Source organism: Rhinoderma darwinii, chromosome 1 (genome assembly GCF_050947455.1).
Source record: "Rhinoderma darwinii isolate aRhiDar2 chromosome 1, aRhiDar2.hap1, whole genome shotgun sequence".
In the NCBI taxonomy this organism is placed as follows: Eukaryota; Metazoa; Chordata; class Amphibia; order Anura; family Rhinodermatidae; genus Rhinoderma; species Rhinoderma darwinii.
Genome location: NC_134687.1, coordinates 3,666,251 through 3,688,808, shown reverse-complemented (window position 1 = coordinate 3,688,808; position 22,558 = coordinate 3,666,251). Strand labels below are relative to the sequence as shown.

Sequence of the window (22,558 nt, the reverse complement as noted above, 5' to 3'; positions counted from 1 at the left end):
GTGATACTTTATATGTGTGTGATACTTTATATGTGTGTGATACTTTATATGTGTGTGATACTTTATATGTGTATAATACTTTATATGTGTGTGATACTTTATATGTGTGTGATACTTTATGTGTATAATACTTTATATGTGTGTGATACTTTATGTGTATAATACTTTATATGTGTGTGATACTTTATATGTGTGTGATACTTTATATGTGTGTGATACTTTATATGTGTGTGATACTTTATATGTGTATAATACTTTATATGTGTGTGATACTTTATATGTGTGTGATACTTTATGTGTATAATACTTTATATGTGTGTGATACTTTATATGTGTGTGATACTTTATATGTGTGTGATACTTTATATGTGTGTGATACTTTATATGTGTGTGATACTTTATATGTGTATAATACTTTATATGTGTGTAAAACTTTATCGATAATTGTCGTTTATTTTCTTCCCAGCCTCCTGCTTTCTCCAGGGTTCACTGAGACGCACTACACTGAGGACGGTGCGATGGTGACTGTCACCCCAAATCACACAGTAAGTTCTGCTGAAGTTGCAAACTCTTTTATGACAAAGATCTGGATGAGGCAGAACGTGAGCCGGACGTTTATCTCTCCGGATCAGGGTCACTTCTTGTTACACATCTTTATTATCGCTGACAAGATAATGTAGGAGGAAATGGCAGGAGATGTGTCAGATCTGTTCCTTCCTGCAGACATTACAGTAAGAGGAAACAGCTCAGAAAAGAAAAGCTTTACAGCTGCACATTGACACTGTGTATATAATCCTTAAAGGGGTATTACCATCTTAATAATTTATAGTGTATCCACAGCATATGCCATAAATGCCCGATAGGTGCAGCTTCCATCTCCGGGACCCTCACCGATTGGCAGAAGGTGGTCCAGTGACCTCCATTCTCTAAATTCCCCCTCCATTGAAGTCTAGTTGAGTTTGTAAAGATATTCATCTTAGTTGGTCAGGAGAGTGTCAGCGGGTATGAGGGGTTACTCTCCTCCTAGGATATAGAGAATATGATTTATGTCACCCCCATTCTCCTATCTCCAGGAGCACTGTTACTACCACGGCCGGGTGAAGGGTCACGACACGTCTTCGGTGGCCCTTAGTTCCTGCTCAGGGATCAGGTAAGACTGGAAGTGAAGAAATGAAGACATTTGTACATCCTCAGAATCGTGTTGAGTCTCCCATCCAATGAAGTGTCCATTATTGGTTAGAATGACTTCGGCCGGTTAATATTTTACTTTGTGCTCTCATTTCCAGTGGCCTCATTGCCCTCAGTGCCAACAACAGTTTCTACCTCCACCCTATGGCTGAGCCAAGCTCCAGGACCCACATGCTGTACCAGACAAAGCACCTGCCCATTAAAGGGGGGAGCTGTGGGCATGAAGGACACTCCTATCCTGGCAACTCTCACCTGGATGGCTTCATCTCCCAGCCCGGGCATTACAGGGTAAGGCTGGTGCTTGACCCTGGAAACAGTGAAGGGCAGGGCAGGACGTGGCTGCACACATAAGGTTTAGAGCGACACCTTGTGGTGATTGTATGGAACTATATTCCGTTATCCATCACGTTTATGTTCTTATACTCGCTAATGAGTGGCACTTCTTACAGGAAAATGTACAAATTTTGTAACTTTAACATTTTTAGATTTAAGATTTTTTTTTATCTATCACTTTTTGGATTTGGCAATTTGTCGCCACAACACTTTGTCTCCCCCTGCTGGCTGAATGTTGCAGTGTCTGCTACTAGAAAGATTAAAGGATGAACGTGTTACATTTTTTTTTAGTGAAAAAACACAATTTTGGTCTGAGCTAAATTTGGATCTGGTGGAACTAATAGCAATAATTAAAATGGTTTTCCTACCGCAAGTCCGGGATAGTTATGGTAACTCTCCAATTATAATTAATCAGAGTCTCCATAGTAGTTTAGATTTTAAAAAAAAATGGTGTTATCTTAAAAAATGACAATGAGAAAGAAGTAAGGGCGTCTTTGGAGGTCTCATCCCCAAAAACTGTTTTATCACTTCTCAATGAAATAATTTGAGGGGCCGGGATTGTACTGTGGCCCGGGATCCGGTCTATTTATTATTCCGTAATTCACATTAATAAAGTACGAAAGAAACCAATTGTCTCCTTATTGCCGCTCTTCATGCCCAAATTGAAAAATTTAACCAGTTCAGGACCGGGCTATTTTGAGCCTTCAGGACCAGACACCGTTTGTCACGCGTTAGTTAAATGGCTATAACTTTTTTATTTGTTAAGCTAGCGATGTGATTTTTGCGATATTTTTTTCCATAGACAACGCAGGTTTCTTTTTTTTATACACATCCTTTTTGCTATTTTTGAATTTTTAGGCTAAATGTTTGAAAATAATAGTAAAAAAAAAGAGGTTTTTTACTTTTCAGCAATTTTTTATTTTTTTGGGTCATAACATAATTTTACCCTAAAATAAAACTTTTAATTGTGATCGTCATTGTCTACCGTAAATTTTAATATATTACATGTCTATATTAGGGTAATTGGGTCAGCGCTAGCGTTACAACAATGATTGGCGGGGGGGGGGGACGTTTTTTTTTGGGGGGGGGGGGGTATTTTATGTGTATTTATTATTATTTTTTTATTACTATGGTCTGTCCCCCAAAGGTCAGAAAAGACCTCGGGGAACTTTATATATTTTTTTCTTTCTTTTACACCATGTTTTTCCCCTGTAACTGGAGCCGCACAGCAGGGAGATCAGCCCTCTCATAGTGACTATAGTAAGACCGTCTGTCAGTAACGGCACCCGGCGATCATGTGACCAGTTACATGACCAGTTACGGGAACCAGTTAATTTTGCCTCTTTAAATAATATGGACAGATTTGTAGCCATCTTGAGCCCACGGTTGGGCATGTTGAATCACATTGCAATGCCAGGCTTGGAGAGGGGAAATCTACTACCCCCGGTGGGCACCGCACCAATATTGCCACAAACTCTGAAAACCTCAGAATGCAAAACCAAAAACAAATGGGAATGTATATTGCAAAAAACGATAAAGTCGCTGTATATTACACAAACATATATTTACTAGGAAGTGAATACACCACATATTGTATCAAACCGTTTGCATGTATAAAGCGTAGTTACTAAGGAGGGAAAACGGGGTGTGAATGCCCCATGGGTATCGCCACTATGTGGCTTCCTCAGGTTTATACATACAAACGGTTTGATGCAATATTTCTTTGATTCGTTTATGTATAAGCTTCGCATTTTGGGGGGATTTGGTGGTTCCGTGGGGGCATCGTTTGGCCACTTATCAGGGTGGCGACCCCCAGGAGATTATGTCTAGCAGGTCTTTGCTATTTTAAATGGTTTTAATCTTGTATACGTGGTGTATTTACTTCCAATAAAATATATGTTTGTGTAATATACAGCGACTTTATCGTTTTTTGCCGTGTACATTCCCATTTGGTTTTGGATTTGCATTCTGAGTATATAGAAGGGAGTAAAATGTGAATTTATGTGATTGTCACGTTCTTTTTTGACTCTTTGGATGTTGTACGTTTGTAAGAATAAAAATTTTGAAATTTCAAAAAAAATGGGACACGTTGGATGAAAGGTGTCCGTGGTCTTTAGAGGTTTAGAAGAACAGGCGCTTTACTGCTGATTTCTGCTTTAATGTTCAAGTCTCCACTTATAACTCTACATTGCAGATGAAGAGGAATGTCTGGGGTGCTCAGAAGTACATGGAGTTATATATCGTCGCTGACCACTCACTGGTGAGTTTTTTTTATGATATTTAAGCAGAGATCAGTACATGAATTACTCGTGTGGATCAATATAATTTCTGTCAATCTGAATTTCATCTATTTCTTTTTTTTCCTTATAACGGATTCTTCAAATCTTAGTTCCTGAAATCTCATCGTCTCTCTTAATCTTAGTCTTCATCTTCTCTGACTCCAGCTCCTTCTTTCCATCTAATAGTTATAGTCTCTCTCTCTTTCCTTCTATGTATGTCTCCATTGCCTCCCCTCTGTAACGTGTTTCTTCCTCTTTGGACTTGTTCTAGGGTAGATAGCGACCCCATTACTGTCCCTTTTTCTTTAGCTGTCTGAATCTTTTAAAACAAGCTTCCTTTTCCCTCCTTATAGTTCTAGTCTTTTCTTTCTACTCCTCAGTCTCTGTATAATTCCACTGTCTCACATGTTTTCATATACAGATTTTTTTTCTAGTATAGCAAAGATTTATTCATTTATTTATTGAGACTACATTTTGCCTGTCACACAAACTCTGTTTTCTCTCCTTATAGTTCTGGTTCCTCTCTTCCCTTTGTATCCCCTATCTGTCTCCATTTGTGTCTGCTCTCTTCCACCTCTGTTTTTCACATCATAATTATTTCTAGCATAGTTAAGGATCCCATCGCTGTCCTTTTTTTTTTTTTTTTTGTTAGCTTAAAGTGGGCCTGTTATTTCTTCTTACCCAAATTCCTTCTTCCCTGTCGTCACTCCTGTTATAACCATCTCCTTTCTACTGTCTCTCTTTCTGTAGGTCTCTTCTCTCTCCCGTATATATGACCTCTGTATACCACATTATGGTTGGTTCTTCACTTCTACTGTCTGTTCCCAGACAGGGACATCTAGCTCTTATCTACCAATTTAGAACAAATAAGTGTGACAGCAAGAACTTAAAGCTCCTCTTAAATGTTGTAGACTTTGGCTTATTCCTGGAATGCAATTTCTTACTGTGGCTCACAATATACCAAGACTTTATTTCCATAAAATCCTAAATAATATTTTTCTGTTTGACAGTACAGAAAACAGAACATGGATCTGGGAAAAACAAAACATCGTATTATGGAGATAGCTAACTTTGTAGACAAGGTGAGTCTGGGGCCCAGGATCATGGATCTATTAGAGGGGAAATCTTTGACATCCTATGATCCATCTGGAGAACTCAAAGCAAAACAGTTTAACGACTTCAAGACGGCCATACGCATAGGACAGCTGTCTCTCCGCACTCTCCATAAACATTCATGCTGGGATCGACTGAGCATTCATGTTTATTTCACAAGAAAGAGGGGGATTAGCAGCTGCCTGACACATCTGGTGCCACTTATCTCCTAGAAGAATAGAGGATGTAAAAATGTTGCATGTCTGATCCTTCTTTACCACAATATCTGCTGTCGGTGGACAGTCAAGATGCTTCCATACACTTATGATTGCTTGCAGATTGTCTGGATCTTCCAGCATTCATCTAATGACAAACGTTACCATGTGCGCGCCGGAGATAGTGATATTAGATTAAGTCTCTTATTTGGATTTCGGTAAGTACAGCCCTTCCAGATATTAGATAAAACAGCTGCCATCTTGCATTTGGGGCTGGAAGTCCAACATCATTTTACCTCATTGCCAATCATCTCCACCGTTGTTTCTATAGTAGAGGATCTTGGGATTCATCAGTCTGAGTGCTCAAATAATAGAAAACAGAATCATAGAAATCGTATTACATTCTTCTAGGATCTTAAAGGGGTTGCCTGGTTTAAAAAAAAACTTATTTCCAAACATGAAATGTTGGGAAATCCCTCATTCTGGACCATCATTTACCATCTAGAACAAAGAGTGTCACACTACAAAGAGTGTCTCTCGCTCTGGAGGACCCCGTACGTTCTTGCATTACATGGACAGCTCACTGATTTCAAAGCAAACTGTGTACTACTTAATTTTGCCTGGGGTGGCGCTGCAGGGGAAATAAACACTTGATGCCACTTGATCCTCTACAATCTACATCTGATAGCTGCGGGTTCTAGTAGCGGGACCCCCTGTGATCAGCTTATTGTCATGGGACCCTCGGATTCCCTCTGATTAGTGGATATAACTATTTTCCTCTGTTATCACCTTTACAGTTTTACATGTCAATGAACATCAAAGTTGCTCTTATCGGCCTGGAGGTGTGGACAGCGGGAGACCAGTGTGAAGTCCAGGACGATGCCAACATCAGCCTGAGAAATTTCCTGTCCTGGAAGCAGAAATTGAGGATCCGGAAGAAGCATGATAATGCCCAGCTGCTCACGTCAGTATAAATCCCTACCTTGTATATGAATATATCACTCCAGCCCATTATCATTATTATAACGGAGTCGAGATGAGGGCGCCATGCTCGTATAAATGTATTGTTAATTCTGGACTAAGTACTTCACATTCCAAAGAGGGGGCTCGTCCTGGTTCTGCTTTACTCCACTATACCACCCATTCCAGAACAGGCGGGTAACCACCATCCCCACCCCCCATTCCCATCCCTTATGGAACGAAAGATCTACTTGAACCTCAGACTTCATTAAATCTTCCCATAATGTTGTGATGCATACGAGAGGGGAACTCTTACTTACATACCACCCATGAGGAAGAGAGACGGGGCTGACCTGATCTAAGCCCCCTCTCCAAGGACCTCAGAGCAGCGACAAGTGCTGCTATAATAATAATAATAATAATACATCCTTGGCCCCTTGCTCTTGCCCTCCTGCCGGCTATTTTTTCTCCATTTGTCCAAATTACAGATGGTTGGTAAATTCCAGTTTTTTGTCTATGTGGATGCACTTAATATGTTGCTGATTATTTATGTTTGTGTCTCTTAAAGGGGCGTAACCTTCAAAGGAACGACCATTGGGATGGCGCCGCTAGAGGGAATGTGTACTGCAGATAATTCGGGGGGAGTCAGTATGGTAAGAACGCGCCATTAGGTGCCAGTAATTAAGCTCTAATTATTTATCTCTTATTAAGCCACTTATACTTTGGTCCCTCCCCCGAGGAACATCATCATAATTAAATATAACAGACAAGCTACAGGAATAGGAAGTTTATTATTACATCGGGGAGGAATGATATCCATTATATTGTGCCCCCCTTACATATAGTTAATATAGTCCACAGTTATACATACAGAGCCAGAGAAGTCACTTACTGGTGGTAATGGCATCATCGGTGCAGGAATAATTCCTGTTACGCAGTCAAAATATTTGATAGAAATAATAAATATATTTACTTTAAATTCCGAATATCTCCCCCCCCCCCCCATCACACCTCAAATTCCATATTTTCTTGGGAGTAACTTTTTCCTGTGCTCAGTGTCGTCCTCTGCTGTACAATGCAAATTATGTGAGCTGCCAAGAGGAGCGGCATTCACCAATAAGAACAGTGACTCATATGACAGCCGCTCTCCCCTGGTGAAATGTACTATTTCCACTCAAACCTGTAAATGATGTCAGTTGCTCCTTAGCAGCAGATTACAGGCTGCTATAAATAACAGTGAGTGCTGACAATGTGGCAGGGTACAGTCTGCTGCTAAGGAGCAAGTGAATGAAAGGGAAATATAGCAAATCTCAGCCAAGATAGTCTTTAGTCAATCCAATCCGGGCCCTGTGCACACGACCGTATTTTTCATCCATCCGTAAATACGGATCCGTAGTCATTAATAGTCATCTGTAAATCATCCGTAAATGCGGTCCGTGCTGCATCCGTATTTACGGATCCACTAAAAAACATGGAGGAATCTAGGGTAATCCCCCGTCGTTGCTATGCAACGCTTCCATAATTACGGACGGCAATGGATCCACATCTGCAGCTGTCCGTAATTACGGAAGCGCCCATAGACTTCTATAGAGAGTCCGTGCCGTAATTACAGTAAAATAAAGGACATGTTCTATCATTTCTGCGGCACGGACACCCACCCGTAAAAATACGGAAAGGCGTCTGTAGCACATAGAAATGAATGGGTCCGTGATTATGGATGATAAATACGGTCGTGTGCGCGGGGCCTGAGAGATCGGTTCCTGTAGGGATTGACGACAATTTTTTTAATATTTCTGTGGCTTTAATAACCTTCAGGTTTTGGGGGTTTTACAACCTGTAAAGGTTTATGGGACATTCTTATTTTGGCTGCTCCTAGGACCACTCAGAACTGGCGATTGGAGCAGCGGCCACCATGGCTCATGAGATTGGACACAACTTTGGGATGAGTCATGACAAGGACTGCTGTGTGGAGGCCACTCCTGAACAGGGAGGATGCATCATGGCTGCCGCCACTGGGTGAGTGTGAGGACCCATCTCATGGTGCCCATCGCCCTGACCACATGTGCTAAGGGATACAGTTCTGACGGCAGTGACCACATGTGCTAAGGGATACAGTTCTGACGGTAGTGACCACAAGTTCTAAGGGATACAGTTGGGACGGCAGTGACCACATGTGCTAAGGGATACAGTTCTGACGGCAGTGACCACAAGTTCTAAGGGATACGGTTCTGATGGCAGTGACCACATGTGCTAAGGGATACGGTTCTGACAGCAGTGACCACATGTGCTAAGGGATACAGTTCTGAGGGCAGTGACCACATGTGCTAAGGGATACAGTTCTCACGGCTGTGACCACATGTGCTAAGGGATACGGTTCTGAGGGCAGTGACCACATGTGCTAAGGTTAAGGCAGAAAGCTGCACCTCTACACTAATGGTAAAACCCCAGTGTCCTTTCGGTCTCTGTCTGGCTGGTATACGTCGGCATACATTATTAAGAGTAGTCTACTAGTATTTTTTAAATATAGAGACATCTTGCAAAGAAACGTTTACCGCGCTGTAAATATTTTTTAACATGGGAGCCTATGGAGCTCTGACATCAGAGCCTTCGGTCATAGGTATATGCGACGCAATTCTTCAGACGATACATATGACGAAAGGCTAAGGCGTGATGTGAACAGAGCCTGCGATGCTAACAGGAGACACAGTAAGGAGCGCAGCTTTCCTAGAGCTGCTGCCGGCGATCAGGGGTCACAGCCGTCGGAGCCCCACTCATCAGGCGTACCACAGCCATGTGCGTCCAATGTCTTTACTGGGACGACTCCTTTAAGGAAAAGCCATTTTGAAGACGAGTATTTTCTCTTATGATCTTCTCCCTTTTTTCCTGCAGACACCCCTTTCCTCGTAAGTTCAGCTCGTGCAGCCAGCAGCAGCTGCGCAGTTACTTCCAGAAGGGGGGCGGCATGTGTCTATTCAATATGCCGAACACCAAGGACCTGGTGATGGGGAAGAAGTGCGGAAATGGCTTCTTGGAGGAGGGAGAGCAGTGTGACTGTGGAGAGCCTGAGGTGAGTTCTGCTGGACGTCGGTGGTCTCACCTGTATGACGTCACGGCACAGACTAATGACAATGTCTCCGTCAGGAATGTACCAATCCTTGCTGCAACGCCAGAGACTGCACCTTAAAGGAAGGAGCGCAGTGCGCGCATGGAGACTGCTGCCAGGACTGCAAGGTGACTAGCTGCTAAGGGGATATTCTGGGCTGCAGAGTTATATGCTGCACTCAGCTCTGCTACATCTCTATGTATATGTCTATGGCCAGCTCTGAATACTGTAAAGTCCATCTTCTGGATGGCAGGAGGCCTGAAGTTATCATTTTAGAACATTTGGCACCTTCCACTGATGTAAAGGAGACATCACACATCGTGTTTTATGAGCACTCGTGATATACACTGATCGGTGAGGGTCCGGGCGCTGGGGCTCCCACTGATCCAGAGAATAGGACGAGTCTACTCTCACTCTCTGGTGTCTGCCATTCCCATTGTTAGTGCTGGAGTTTGGCCGCCCGCTCAGTGAGAAAAACTGAACCGTTCTTGGGAGCCCCAGTAGTCTGACCACCACTATTGTAGGATGCCCCTTTAAGGACACAGACATACTGTAATATCATTTTTCTTTTTGTCCACAGTTAAAATCTGCCGGAACCCTCTGTCGAGAAAAGTCTGGGGCGTGTGACCTGCCTGAGTTCTGCCGGGGAGACAACTCCTTCTGCCCGGCCAATGTGTACATGTTAGACGGCTCTCCGTGTGCCTATGGCGAGGCGTACTGCATCAATGGCATGTGTATGACGCACGGTCAGCAGTGTCTGCACCTCTGGGGATCAGGTACACACAAAATAATGCGACATAAATGTAAAACTATTCAAAGGATTATATGGGAAAGTCATTATTTGCATCATAAAACCTCCGTCACATCTGTTACAGTTTACATATAAAGCTTATCTACATAAACAGCAGAGTCACTGTGTACATACATTACATTCTCCGGAGCTGCACTCAATATTCTGCTGGTGGAGTCACTGTGTATATACATTACATTACTTATCCTGTACTGATCCTGAGTTACATCCTGTATTATATTCCAGAGCTGCACTCACTATTCTGCTGGTGGAGTCACTGTGTTCATACATTACATTACTTATCCTGTACTGATCCTGAGTTACATCCTGTATTATACTCCAGAGCTGCACTCACTATTCTGCTGGTGGAGTCACTGTGTATATACATTACATTACTTATCCTGTACTGATCCTGAGTTACATCCTGTATTATACTCCAGAGCTGCACTCACTATTCTGCTGGTGGAGTCACTGTGTACATACATTACTTATCCTGTACTGCTCCTGAGTTATATCCTGTATTATACTCCATAGCTGCACTCACTATTCTGCTGGTGGAGTCACTGTGTACGTACATTACATTACTTATCCTGTACTGATCCTGAGTTATATCCTGTATTATACTCCAGAGCTGCACTCACTATTCTGCTGGTGGAGTCACTGTGTACATACATTACATTACTTATCCTGTACTGATCCTGAGTTATATCCTGTATTATACTCCAGAGCTGCACTCACTATTCTGCTGGTGGAGTCACTTTGTACATACATTACATTACTTATCCTGTACTGATCCTGAGTTACATCCTGTATTATACTCCAGAGCTGCACTCACTATTCTGCTGGTGGAGTCACTGTGTACGTACATTACATTACTTATCCTGTACTGATCCTGAGTTATATCCTGTATTATACTCCAGAGCTGCACTCACTATTCTGCTGGTGGAGTCACTGTGTACATACATTACATTACTTATCCTGTACTGATCCTGAGTTATATCCTGTATTATACTCCAGAGCTGCACTCACTATTCTGCTGGTGGAGTCACTTTGTACATACATTACATTACTTATCCTGTACTGATCCTGAGTTACATCCTGTATTATACTCCAGAGCTGCACTCACTATTCTGCTGGTGGAGTCACTGTGTACATACATTACATTACTTATCCTGTACTGATCCTGAGTTATATCCTGTATTATACTCCAGAGCTGCACACACTATTCTGCTGGTGGAGTCACTTTGTACATACATTACATTACTTATCCTGTACTGATCCTGAGTTACATCCTGTATTATACTCCAGAGCTGCACTCACTATTCTGCTGCTGGAGTCACTGTGTACATACATTACATTACTTATCCTGTACTGATCCTGAGTTACATCCTGTATTATACTCCATAGCTGCACTCACTATTCTGCTGGTGGAGTCACTGTGTACATACATTACATTACTTATCCTGTACTCATCCTGAGTTACATCCTGTATTATACTCCAGAGCTGCACTCACTATTCTGCTGCTGGAGTCACTGTGTTCATACATTACATTACTTATCCTGTACTGATCCTGAGTTACATTCTGTGTTATACTCCAGAGCTGCACTCACTATTCTGCTGGTGAAGTCACTGTGTACATACATTACTTATCCTGTACTGATCCTGAGTTACATCCTGTATTATACTCCAGAGCTGCACTCACTATTCTGCTGGTGGAGTCACTGTGTACATACATTACATTACTTACCCTGTACTGATCCTGAGTTATATCCTGTATTATACTCCAGAGCTGCACTCACTATTCTGCTGGTGGAGTCACTGTGTACATACATTACTTATCCTGTACTGATCCTGAGTTACATCCTGTATTATACTCCAGAGCTGCACTCACTATTCTGCTGGTGGAGTCACTGTGTTCATACATTACATTACTTATCCTGTACTGATCCTGAGTTACATCCTGTATTATACTCCAGAGCTACACTCACTATTCTGCTGGTGGAGTCACTGTGTTCATACATTACATTACTTATCCTGTACTGATCCTGAGTTACATTCTGTGTTATACTCCAGAGCTGCACTCACTATTCTGCTGCTGGAGTCACTGTGTACATACATTACATTATTTATCCTGTACTGATCCTGAGTTATATACTGTATTATACTCCAGAGCTACACTCCCTATTCTGCTGGTGGAGTCACTGTGTACATACATTACATTACTTATCCTGTACTGATCCTGAGTTACATCCTGTATTATACTCCAGAGCTGCACTCACTATTCTGCTGGTGGAGTCACTGTGTACACACATTACATTGTGTGGCTTTTATAATTGACTCGGTGAGTTTAGCAGACTCTCCTCTAATGTGTATGGGCGCCCTTCTTGCCTTGTGGACCCTGAAGATAATTCAGTTTATAAATAATAGTCCATATGATAAAGTCTTGTGGCCGACTAGAGAACCTGAAGACGCTCCGAGCGGCAGGAATGTGACTTTTTAAGTTTGACTGAATGGTTAAAAATCTTCTAGTCGGGTGATTGAGACGCCTGATTATTGGAATTCATTGCTGAACTAGTGTAAATCTCCATCTTATAAATTGCGTCATGTCCGATCTTTCATCAGGAGCGCGGCCGGCACCGGACATCTGCTTCATGGACGTGAACAAGGCCGGAGATAGATATGGGAACTGTGGAAAAGACGGCCAGGGACAGTTTGTAAAGTGTAAATCCAAGTGAGTCAGATCTAGCAGTTCTAATAACGATCCCCCCGACCATGAGAAGACCGTCCACTTGGTCTCTACACATAAGCGAGGCAGAAACAAGCCGCCATCTACATAAAAAACCACGTACAATTAAACGGAACAAGCTGTACCTGCCCCGAATTGTCCACAATGATTCTGTAAGTCTCCGGTGAGCAGGAACCTCCCCGTTCCAGACAGAAATAATCAGACGCAGAGAGAGGGGTCTCCTTACCCAAATTATTCACAAGATGTTTGACAAAAATTTACCAATTGACACAATTTTTGTGCTTTGATTTGTCGTTTTTGTCCTTGAGGAACTCGCTCATTGTATAAAATATGAATAGTTTGTGGCAACGTTCCTCAAGGCTCCTAAGCCAAGGATCCCCTACAAGTTACATCAAAGTACCCCCAAGGACATGACCATATATTCATGAGCCTATTAAAAGCACAGCATGAGCACAGTGTAAGTACCCCCTGGAGAAATGGCCTCCTAGGGGGCTCCTATCACAGGTTGAGAACCTAGGCTTTATGGGACCTCCATTCAATACTGATTGTTCATCTCATCGGGGGGTTACATTTATGGCCGTGTCCACATTATCTCATTGTTCTTGATGTTTTCGACAGAGATGCCAAGTGTGGAAAAATTCAATGTGAGAGCAGCGCCCAGAGACCTAAACATGATAACACAGTCTCCATGGACACCACCATCCAGTTCAATGGACACGAGGTGAAGTGTCGAGGTACATACTCCTATTCAGTGCAGGAAGAAGAAGGCGACTCCTCCGACCCAGGGCTAGTCATGACTGGGACCAAGTGTGGAGATGGCATGGTGGGTATATAAGTATACGGCGATCCGTTATACATAGTACACGGTCCAGGACATATCTTTTTGGACCAAGTTTACAATTCCTAACAATTTAAAAGGTATTTTCAACCATGAATGGAGCCTCCACGATGAGTTGATGGTTATATAGTCTATGGTTGTAGGGTGATGGCTATATGTGATCCTGGTCAGTAATACATGATCCACAGCTACTCACCATCCACATGGACCATAAATACTCTCTGTATATTGAGTCACTTGGCCATGATATTTTTACACAGGGTTCAGGAAGAGAACTGAATCTTTGCGTAAACCAAGTTCTTAGTTCCGGCCATACATCAGTGATTTTAGACGGCTGCTTTTTGTATGACTTTGGTCTATAAAGGTCGTCATTCTGGCCGTCTATGATCTCTAGTGTATGGCCATCTTTAGGGCTGAACGCTTGTTAAGCTGACAGCTATCTCACTTCACCGCCACATCATTTTAATGTCAACTCCAGAGCCCTTTGTCCCCTCCAGAGCTCCCCTGCCCGCTCTAGACCTTTCTATCCCCTCTCCCCTTCAGACCCCTCCCCCCTTCAGAGACCCTTGTTTACTTCAGACCCGTCTATCTTCTCTCCCCTCCAACACCCCCTGTCCACTTTAAGGCCCCCTGTCCTCCCCAGAGCCTCTTGTCCCCTCCAGACCACTCTATCCCTTCCAGACCAGTCTGGTAGCAGCTTATCTACAGCGGGAATGATGGATTTGTCATATTGAATCCACCATGCCAACCCAACTTTCCCCCAACCTCTGCTGTCAGGGACTATCGGGAGACCACCATAAATAAGGTGGCACTATACATTAGTAATTCACTGAATTTTGACGATATATATTGTGCTCCCACAAATATGAACAATTGATCAGGAATTATCTTTTTTAGATCTCAAGATAATTAAAACTAAGGAAGGCACAATACGTACTAAAGTACACCGCAAGGAGACAGCAACTAATAGTTTCCTTCAATGGAACAGCTGTCACCCTTATCCCCTCAAACGAGGGATTCCCAGAGGCCAATTTATGAGAGTACGCCGGAATTGTAGTTCAATGGACGACTTTGAATCCCAGGCACATGACCTCACAAACAGATTGAAGGAGAGAGGCTTCCCCAAGGGGGTAATTAGAAAGGCCTATGAGGGAGCGAGGGATGCAGATAGGCAAAGTCTTTTAGTCCCTAGACAACGTAAAGAGGAAAGGGTCACGAGGCTCATAGGTACTTTTGACTCCAAACAATCAGAGATCATGGAAATACTCAAGAGGTACTGGCGTATCCTAGGTGCCGATGCGGACTTGGCGGATCAGATAACACAATGGCCTTCAGTCACGTTCCGTAGAGGTAAAAACATTAGGGACAGGGTGATGCAGAGTTGTTTTGATCCTTTAATCCATAAGGGTACTTGGTTAGACAGGCAGATACCGGGTACACACAGATGTGGTAGTTGCAGAGCCTGTGATTTTATCCAAAGTGGGAAAAAATTCAAAAGTGTTACCACCAAGGTTGAGTATGATATCCGAGATTTTGTGAACTGCAAAACGGCTGGGGTAGTCTGTTTAATCACATGTCCGTGCCCACTGAACTATGTGGGCAAAACGATAAGGCAGTTTCGGCGCCGGATTAGGGAACATGTTGGAGATGTTACAAATTCAAGAGACACTCCCATATCAAAACATGTACATGCAAAACATCAAGGCAGGGCAGAATGTTTGAAATTTCAGGCAATTGAACTGGTACGTCCTCCTAAACGGGGAGGGGATTGGGATAACCTCATTTTGCGAAAAGAGGCCCAATGGATTTACAGACTGGCTTGCGTACATCCTGAAGGTTTAAACGAGCAAACAAATTATACCTGTTTTATTTAAAGTATAACTTAGACCAAGTTACAGGGTTTTGTCGGTCCCCTGGGTGGGGGTATGGCAATTTAATCCTAATCCAAGCACAGTTACTTGCAATATACCATTTAAAAGTAACAGGCATGGCAATTTAGTCCAGGAGTGGTTCAAATGTCCTTAGTGTGGTTGACATTAACATCGTCTTTCCATTCGTACAGTATGTATTTCCAGGGTAGGTGTTCCTATCGTGGTAGTCCAATTGCGGTCTTGAGCTGATCCGCAATATGTATCCAACTCAACATTGTTATACTCTATCCTTGAATAGTAGGAGGCTCTGTGCGGCAAGTAGATACTTCTACAGCCTCCCATTCAGTCTGCACGCTCTGTGGTGTTTACAGTGTGGCTTCCGGGTATGTCAGCTGACGGCCGGGAGTCACATGGTTGAGCGTCACGGATGTGGTGGGCTGGTGTGATTGGCTGGTTCGAAGTATGCCGCCGAGGCCGGGGGGAGGAGTATTGAGTTTATAGTTACTCTCAGTCCCGTAGTGAAGCATGCCGCTGACATCTATGCGTGCATGCTTCCGTGTTGTGCAGTAGAATATCTGCTGCTGAAGAAAATATCGCTGGCATCCTGGCCAGATTGACAGACCCCTGATGATAAGTATAGAAACGCGTAGGGTCGGGTGAAGTGAGGGAATTTTGCGTAGGGGGCAGTGGCATTGTTGTGCATCTGTACATTGGGAGATTCAGGCGCGGTTAACGCAGGCTCCTGTGTGTACGAGGGTCTAAACCACTGCTACACCAATGTTTAAACGCTGATTCCACAATTTGATATCTCTGTTATATACCCAGTCATAAAGGGTTCGCAAACGAACTAGGACTTGGAGTATTTTGTTTAATACGTTTTTAAATACACGGTTGGGCTTTTTCACAGTGGTGATTGTACCCTTGTTTTTAGATAGCTATGAATTAAAGTTATACATTTTACTCATTGGCACTATACATTAGATAGCTGTTGGCCTAAAGCTGTTCCTTCCAACCCCCCTCCCCTAAATTTGCAGATTCGGCCGAGTGTGCATGTCTATTTCAATGGGGAGACTGGAATAAGCCACCGTCAGACTCCTCTGACAGTCGCTTATCTCCCACAGTGACAATAGGACATGTTGACATTTAACATCGCCAATCCTTCTTTCCCCCAACATCTTCCGTCAGGGATGGGTCGGGGCCCATATACAATGGACAGTCGTGGAGTTTAAGCACCTTTTAATGTGTATGAGCAGCTTTAGACCGTTGTCCAATCCTGCCGGAATCAGCGCTTTTGACCGACTATAATCTAATGTGTTAACTGATAATAACATGTAAGTGCTTGTGATATATGTTGTATTCAAATTATTTTGGGTCACGCACTCATTTTAATTAGTCTCTGCGTCTTTCCTTTATATGTCTTCCATAAAATGGCATTTTTCCTCCCTTCTCCCTATAATGTGAAATGGACCAGGTATATAGATGACGTTTCTCAGTTTCAGTTTGAGCGAGTTCTCTACAGGAGAGCCCAGTGTGACCCCAGTGTTCATTTCTCATTCTAGGTATGTAAAGATCGACAATGCCAGAACGCTTCCTTCTTTGAATGGGATGGGTGTATAGCCCGATGCAATGGGCACGGGGTAAGTTTTTGGAAAGTACAAAAATATATATGGAAGAAATGATATACACTATAAAAAAAAGCATCTAGTAGCAGCAATAGGCCCTAACGTTCATAACGCAGGCCCACCTTTTTACAGCTGATGGTTTGTTATAATGTATCAGTGTAGACAATCCTCTGTAAGCTAAACCCAGCAGCAGCATAAATCTCTCTCTTGTCCTGGACTCCATGCTGGTAACACTTACCTTCATTGATACAAACCCATCAGCTGTGTGAGCAGGACTAGGTCAGGATGTGTTTTCATTCTCTGGATTTGTAAACAATGACTGTTCATCAGTTGTGGCTGTGAACGTCATGCCTGAAGAAAAGTTTGGTTATAACCATCTGTACATGCAATGACATAGGTTGAAACTGCAGATGGTGTATAGTGTATGGGTGACTCTACCTCTGCTTCGTCTTGATCTTACACCCTGGATGTGAAGCTCATTGGAGGAGCATCTACCCACCGACCCCCACTCACATAATATACAATCTTGTTTTTTTGTCTCGTTTTATTACACACTGACCTGTTCCTCCACCATTGTCTAGGTCTGCAACAGCAACAGAAACTGCCATTGTAATGCCGGCTGGGGCCCTCCATACTGTAAAACGTCCGGCCAGGGGGGAAGCGTTGACAGTGGGCCGGTACCAGATGACTGTGAGTTACTTCTTGTAGATGTGTGTGAACTCTTCTTGTACTGTTCTACATTGTGCCTAATTTTATTTTTTCATCATTATACTCATCGTTATTATTATCGATAGCCACCATAGGGGCAAAGACCATGTCAGACTATACACTATAACCTATCATATGTTTCCCATGACAGTTCAAGAAGGTCTCATCGTCTTCCTGCTACTCCTGTTCCTGGTCATCATTCCACTTGTTGGGTTTGGGATTTACTATTGGTACAGAAAACCAAACTCTCAACTAAAGAAATGGGTCAACAAGAGCAGAGCAAAGTGCAGGTGAGAAAATCGACATAACGTCATTAACGTATCCTCACCGTCCATATAATGTTCAGTGAAGCCCCCCATAATTTGCCTCCTTATGCTTCATGTTTATTATCAGATATCAGGATGTCAGAGAGGGATCTTAGCTATAGGAGCAATGTCCTACTCACATTGGGTTCTGATAACCAATGGCGGAGCTACACTTGGGGGAATTAGTTAAAAAACCCTTGAGTTACTTGGGTGTAGTAAGAAATGGTCCTTAATGCGATCATACAGTGGTCATGTGGAGTGTTGTAGAAATTAGTCATAAGAGAGGAGAAAGTTCTAACCACCATTGTCTTCTCGTGAGCTGATTCTTAGACCAATGGAACAGGATTCTAAAAGGTCCTTATTTCTCACATCTGGACCATACATAGTGGTGAAGGCATCTGACAAGCGTGTTCATGGCTCAAATATATTTTTTGACGTAGCTTTTATGGGCTTTTTCCTAATTATGTTGTTATTTTACAGAATGGGAAACTCTCATCACCAGCCACCGGGCAGAGGACATTCCAGAACAATCTTCACTCAGCGCAGTTTTTCTTCTACGGCCACATCTCCAGCCACACAAAAGGTAATGATGAAATGCAGAAAATGTGTCCCATGCATTTCACCATCTGTCAGTAAGTCACTCTAAGCACAGTCAGGCCTCGGGGTAACTAGAGATTCTTTTGCGCCCTTGCCCTTCATTCTTTGATTTTCGAGCATACCAGTTCCATTATTCAATGCTCCAGATTAATTTACCTCCATGTCACATTTTCAGTTACATTGTTCCCATCACGTTTCTTTGTAGAACAGATTGGCTCTTAACTTCTCAATATTAACTTCTTGATATTTGGCTTTCTCTACACAGAGCTCATGGTCTACTTTTCATGGAAAAAATGGAGCAATGCAAGTCAACTCTCAGCCGGTCAACATTGTGCGTCCATTGTTAACACCAATCAACCAGACACCCAAGACCAGTATACAGCTGAAGCCATCGAGACCTCCTCCGCCAGTCAAGTCCTCCCCAGTCATACCAGCCAAGCAAGACAGTCAACACACAAAACTGCTGGCCCCTAAGAAGCCACTGCCCTTATGTCCTGTCCGGACCCCACAGGTACCTGCAAGAGCATTTGTCCAGAGACCACGACCATGCTTTCAAATGCTGATGATCTGTTATATCTTGGTGGAATTGCTTTATTACTGCATATAGTTGAGGCTTTGTTTCCTTTCTTGTTTAAAGCTGAATCCCCCTCGAAAGCCTCTTCCCGGTAACCCTGTCCAGAAGGAACGTTTTCTGGTAAAGACGCCTTCTACAAATGTCAAACCTCCTCTCACCAACTCAGCGGTGCAGATGAAAACCTCTCACTGGTAGGTGACACATTTTATTGTTTTTTCCTGATGTCTTCACCATAGAGGACACGTTACCTATTCATGCATTTCAATTGACTCCCATTTGGTTCTTTTTTGAAGGCCAAAGCCAGGGACTAAAGTTCAAGCAACAGCTGCAGCCTTTCTCCAGAAGCAATGATGTAGATAGCGAGCCGAGTGGGAAACTAAGCCAGGAACTAGGACATACGTCATCCTGATAATTGCACTATGAGGATGAAAAAACTCCAAAACTGCTGAGATTTCCATTTTGAGGCGTTTGACACATCAAGATCAAATGGGAAATATGATCAAACTGGACACCAAACGACCCGTCATTGTGTATTGCACTGAGGTATTCATTGAGGAACTTTCATGGTCTTGTCAATTGTATTTGAAATGATACCCCCGAATTTGGATTCAACATAATGAGACACGATTTACGGAGCTAAAATTGGAGCCATACATTCCAGTGATGTTCTCCTGGAACTGGTTTAATAATGAGCATTAGGAAGATCATCGTCATTCCTGTGGAGCATTATTGTACTTTGTCAGTGCCTTAGAGAGTTAAGATATGCAAGAATATAGGGATGTATAGAGAAAGAGGGAACTTAAAGCCAAAAATGGACATCTCATCCTTCACCCATGTGTCCATTAAGAAACTGCAGAAAAGTAATTCTACTCACCATCACCCCCATTATTTTCTACCATATTATATCTGATTATACTTCACTGAAAAATGTCTATGGTCTTCTCATCTGGACCTATGAGGATATCAGAAAAACTCCAAGGTCTTCTCATCTGGACCTATGAGGAAATCAGTGAAAACTGCAAGGTCTTCTCATCTGGACCTATGAGTATACCAGTGAAAACTCCAAGGTCTTCTTATCTGGACCTATGAGGAAATCAGTGAAAACTCCAAGGTCTTCTCATCTGGACCTATGAGGATATCAGTGATAACTCCAATGTCTTCTCATCTGGACCTATGAGGAAATCAGTGAAAACTCCAATGTCTTCTCATCTGGACCTATGAGGATATCAGTGAAAACTCCAAGGTCTTCTCATCTGGACCTATGAGGATATCAGTGAAAACTCCAAGGTCTCATCTGGACCTATGAGGATATCAGTGAAAACTCCAAGGTCTTCTCATCTGGACCTATGAGGATATCAGTGAAAACTCCAAGGTCTCATCTGGACCTATGAGGATATCAGTGAAAACTCCAAGGTCTTCTTATCTGGACCTATGTGGATATCAGAAAAACTCCAAGGTCTTCTCATCTGGACCTATGAGGAAATCAGTGAAAACTCCAAGGTCTCATCTGGACCTATGAGGAAATCAGTGAAAACTCCAAGGTCTTCTCATCTGGACCTATGATGGTCTCAGTGAAAATGTAAAAGTCTCCTCATCCGGAACCATGATATCAGTCACACCGGGCCTTTATTTATTTGAATTTTCCATTGGTTTTATGAGAAGAAGATGCAAAGCAGCAAAAATGTTCTTGTATTTGTTTCTTGTAATGGATGTTATTTGAGGGAACCGATGGAGAGTAAATTTTTCCACCAAGACCCTCATTATTTTCTACCACATTGTATGTTTCTTATTTCCAGTAATAATTTCCATTATATCTTGGGCCCTTTATTTTTAATTATTGTAAATCCACATGAGATCCATGTCCATGAACCTGCTCGTGACTCATAAAGATTATTTCTCAAGGATTGTCCCTTCATCGGACGAGAGGTCTATCATAGAGTGAGGGATACCAGTGGCTTCATTGTTACTCTCTGGACCCTGGTATGATGATTGACATCTATGACATCTACACCATGTGTATAGGCTACTATATACAGTATGACCGTACAAGTGGACAAAAGACACCGATATGAATTCCCATCAAGAATCTACGTGTGACATGTACCTGGAAAAAACATATATTGCGTGGTCATTCAGTGGGGATATTATGTTCTATGTTATATTATGTCATAAGACTAGTGATAGGCGGTCAGAGGATCATATTTTATATGTGCGCCATTCCTCTAAGAGTTTACATTGTCTTCTGATAACATAGGAAATATGAACAGTGCAATATGGACAGTATACTACATATATATATATATATATATATATATATATATATATATATATATATATATATATAAACCTGGTGCTCATATTCTGGATCCTCACATGGTCACGTAGGTCAATTTCTGTAGACTAGTGGTCTGCGGTCTGTGGCTCTCCATCTGTGCTGAAACTACTACTCCCAACATGCCATGGCAGAAGATATGACTCTGGCTGTCAGGGTATGCTGGGAGTAGTATTTTTAGCCTAGCAGAGGGGACCACAGGTTGCAGACCACTGCGGTAGACATATTCCAGTTGACTTTCATCTTGTTTCTGAAGATATTCTATGGCCACAATTTAGATCGTTTTATCTCTGCAGAGTGATGACGTTATTTTTGATATAATAATATACAGACGTCTCCACATCTATATTAAGAATATTTAAGATGTCCCTTTAATCTATTTATTTTCTATTGGAATCACAAGTGTCAGTATGTAGGCAGCGATGCATTATAGGAGTGATGGGTGAAGCAATTGGCTGTTGGTACGGCGGTTCAATGCCTGGTAATGGCAGATATATAGGAAACACGTTATATATTCTTAGTTTCATACAATATATGGTGGTTATGTCCTGTGTTTATTGACCACTCATAATATAGGGGATGGCCATGGGGTCTCCACTGATGCCAGATTAAAGAATTGTATCTAATCTTCTTCCTACCATAGAGTTACAGCCCCCATGTTATGTTTGTATCCCCCACTATTGACCCCAGGCTGCCGCACCATGACAGCCTGACAGGTGCCCACCCCAATACTGATCAATGTTTACAAGGCTCATTACCCTTGAGCCGACTCTCTTTATTTAGGATGTTCTGATCATTTTGTATTGTATTTAAAATTGTGGTACGAAAAATAGTTTTTTTTTGTTAATAAAATTTTTTTACTGGTATTTTTCCTTTTTTCTCTATTAAGGTGGCCATAGTTTATATAGCTATCAGCCAGCTGGTTATGCGTGAATGTGTACTCAATGGGAAAAGGTTTATGGCATTTCTTATATCCAGTAAGAATAAAGGATCGGGCAAGGGGG

General features: G+C 42.4%; 1 protein-coding gene across 1 annotated transcript in view; it reads left to right on the top strand.

Annotated features, from left to right (window-relative positions):
• The window catches only part of ADAM33 (ADAM metallopeptidase domain 33), a 147,970-nt gene extending 126,996 nt beyond the window's left edge, over window positions 1-20,974 (top strand). Inside the window, exons 4-23 of the mRNA XM_075855469.1 lie at window positions 467-545; window positions 1,074-1,150; window positions 1,287-1,476; window positions 3,716-3,781; window positions 4,811-4,882; window positions 5,905-6,071; window positions 6,636-6,720; window positions 7,944-8,083; window positions 8,957-9,134; window positions 9,209-9,298; window positions 9,751-9,946; window positions 12,584-12,692; window positions 13,326-13,530; window positions 16,976-17,053; window positions 17,620-17,728; window positions 17,898-18,036; window positions 18,532-18,634; window positions 18,914-19,159; window positions 19,286-19,413; window positions 19,516-20,974. Coding sequence (XP_075711584.1) covers window positions 467-545; window positions 1,074-1,150; window positions 1,287-1,476; window positions 3,716-3,781; window positions 4,811-4,882; window positions 5,905-6,071; window positions 6,636-6,720; window positions 7,944-8,083; window positions 8,957-9,134; window positions 9,209-9,298; window positions 9,751-9,946; window positions 12,584-12,692; window positions 13,326-13,530; window positions 16,976-17,053; window positions 17,620-17,728; window positions 17,898-18,036; window positions 18,532-18,634; window positions 18,914-19,159; window positions 19,286-19,413; window positions 19,516-19,573 — 2,515 coding nt within the window. The 3' untranslated portion in view covers window positions 19,574-20,974. The remainder of the gene's footprint in view (window positions 1-466; window positions 546-1,073; window positions 1,151-1,286; window positions 1,477-3,715; window positions 3,782-4,810; window positions 4,883-5,904; window positions 6,072-6,635; window positions 6,721-7,943; window positions 8,084-8,956; window positions 9,135-9,208; window positions 9,299-9,750; window positions 9,947-12,583; window positions 12,693-13,325; window positions 13,531-16,975; window positions 17,054-17,619; window positions 17,729-17,897; window positions 18,037-18,531; window positions 18,635-18,913; window positions 19,160-19,285; window positions 19,414-19,515) is intronic.
• Window positions 20,975-22,558: the final 1,584 nt, after the last annotated feature.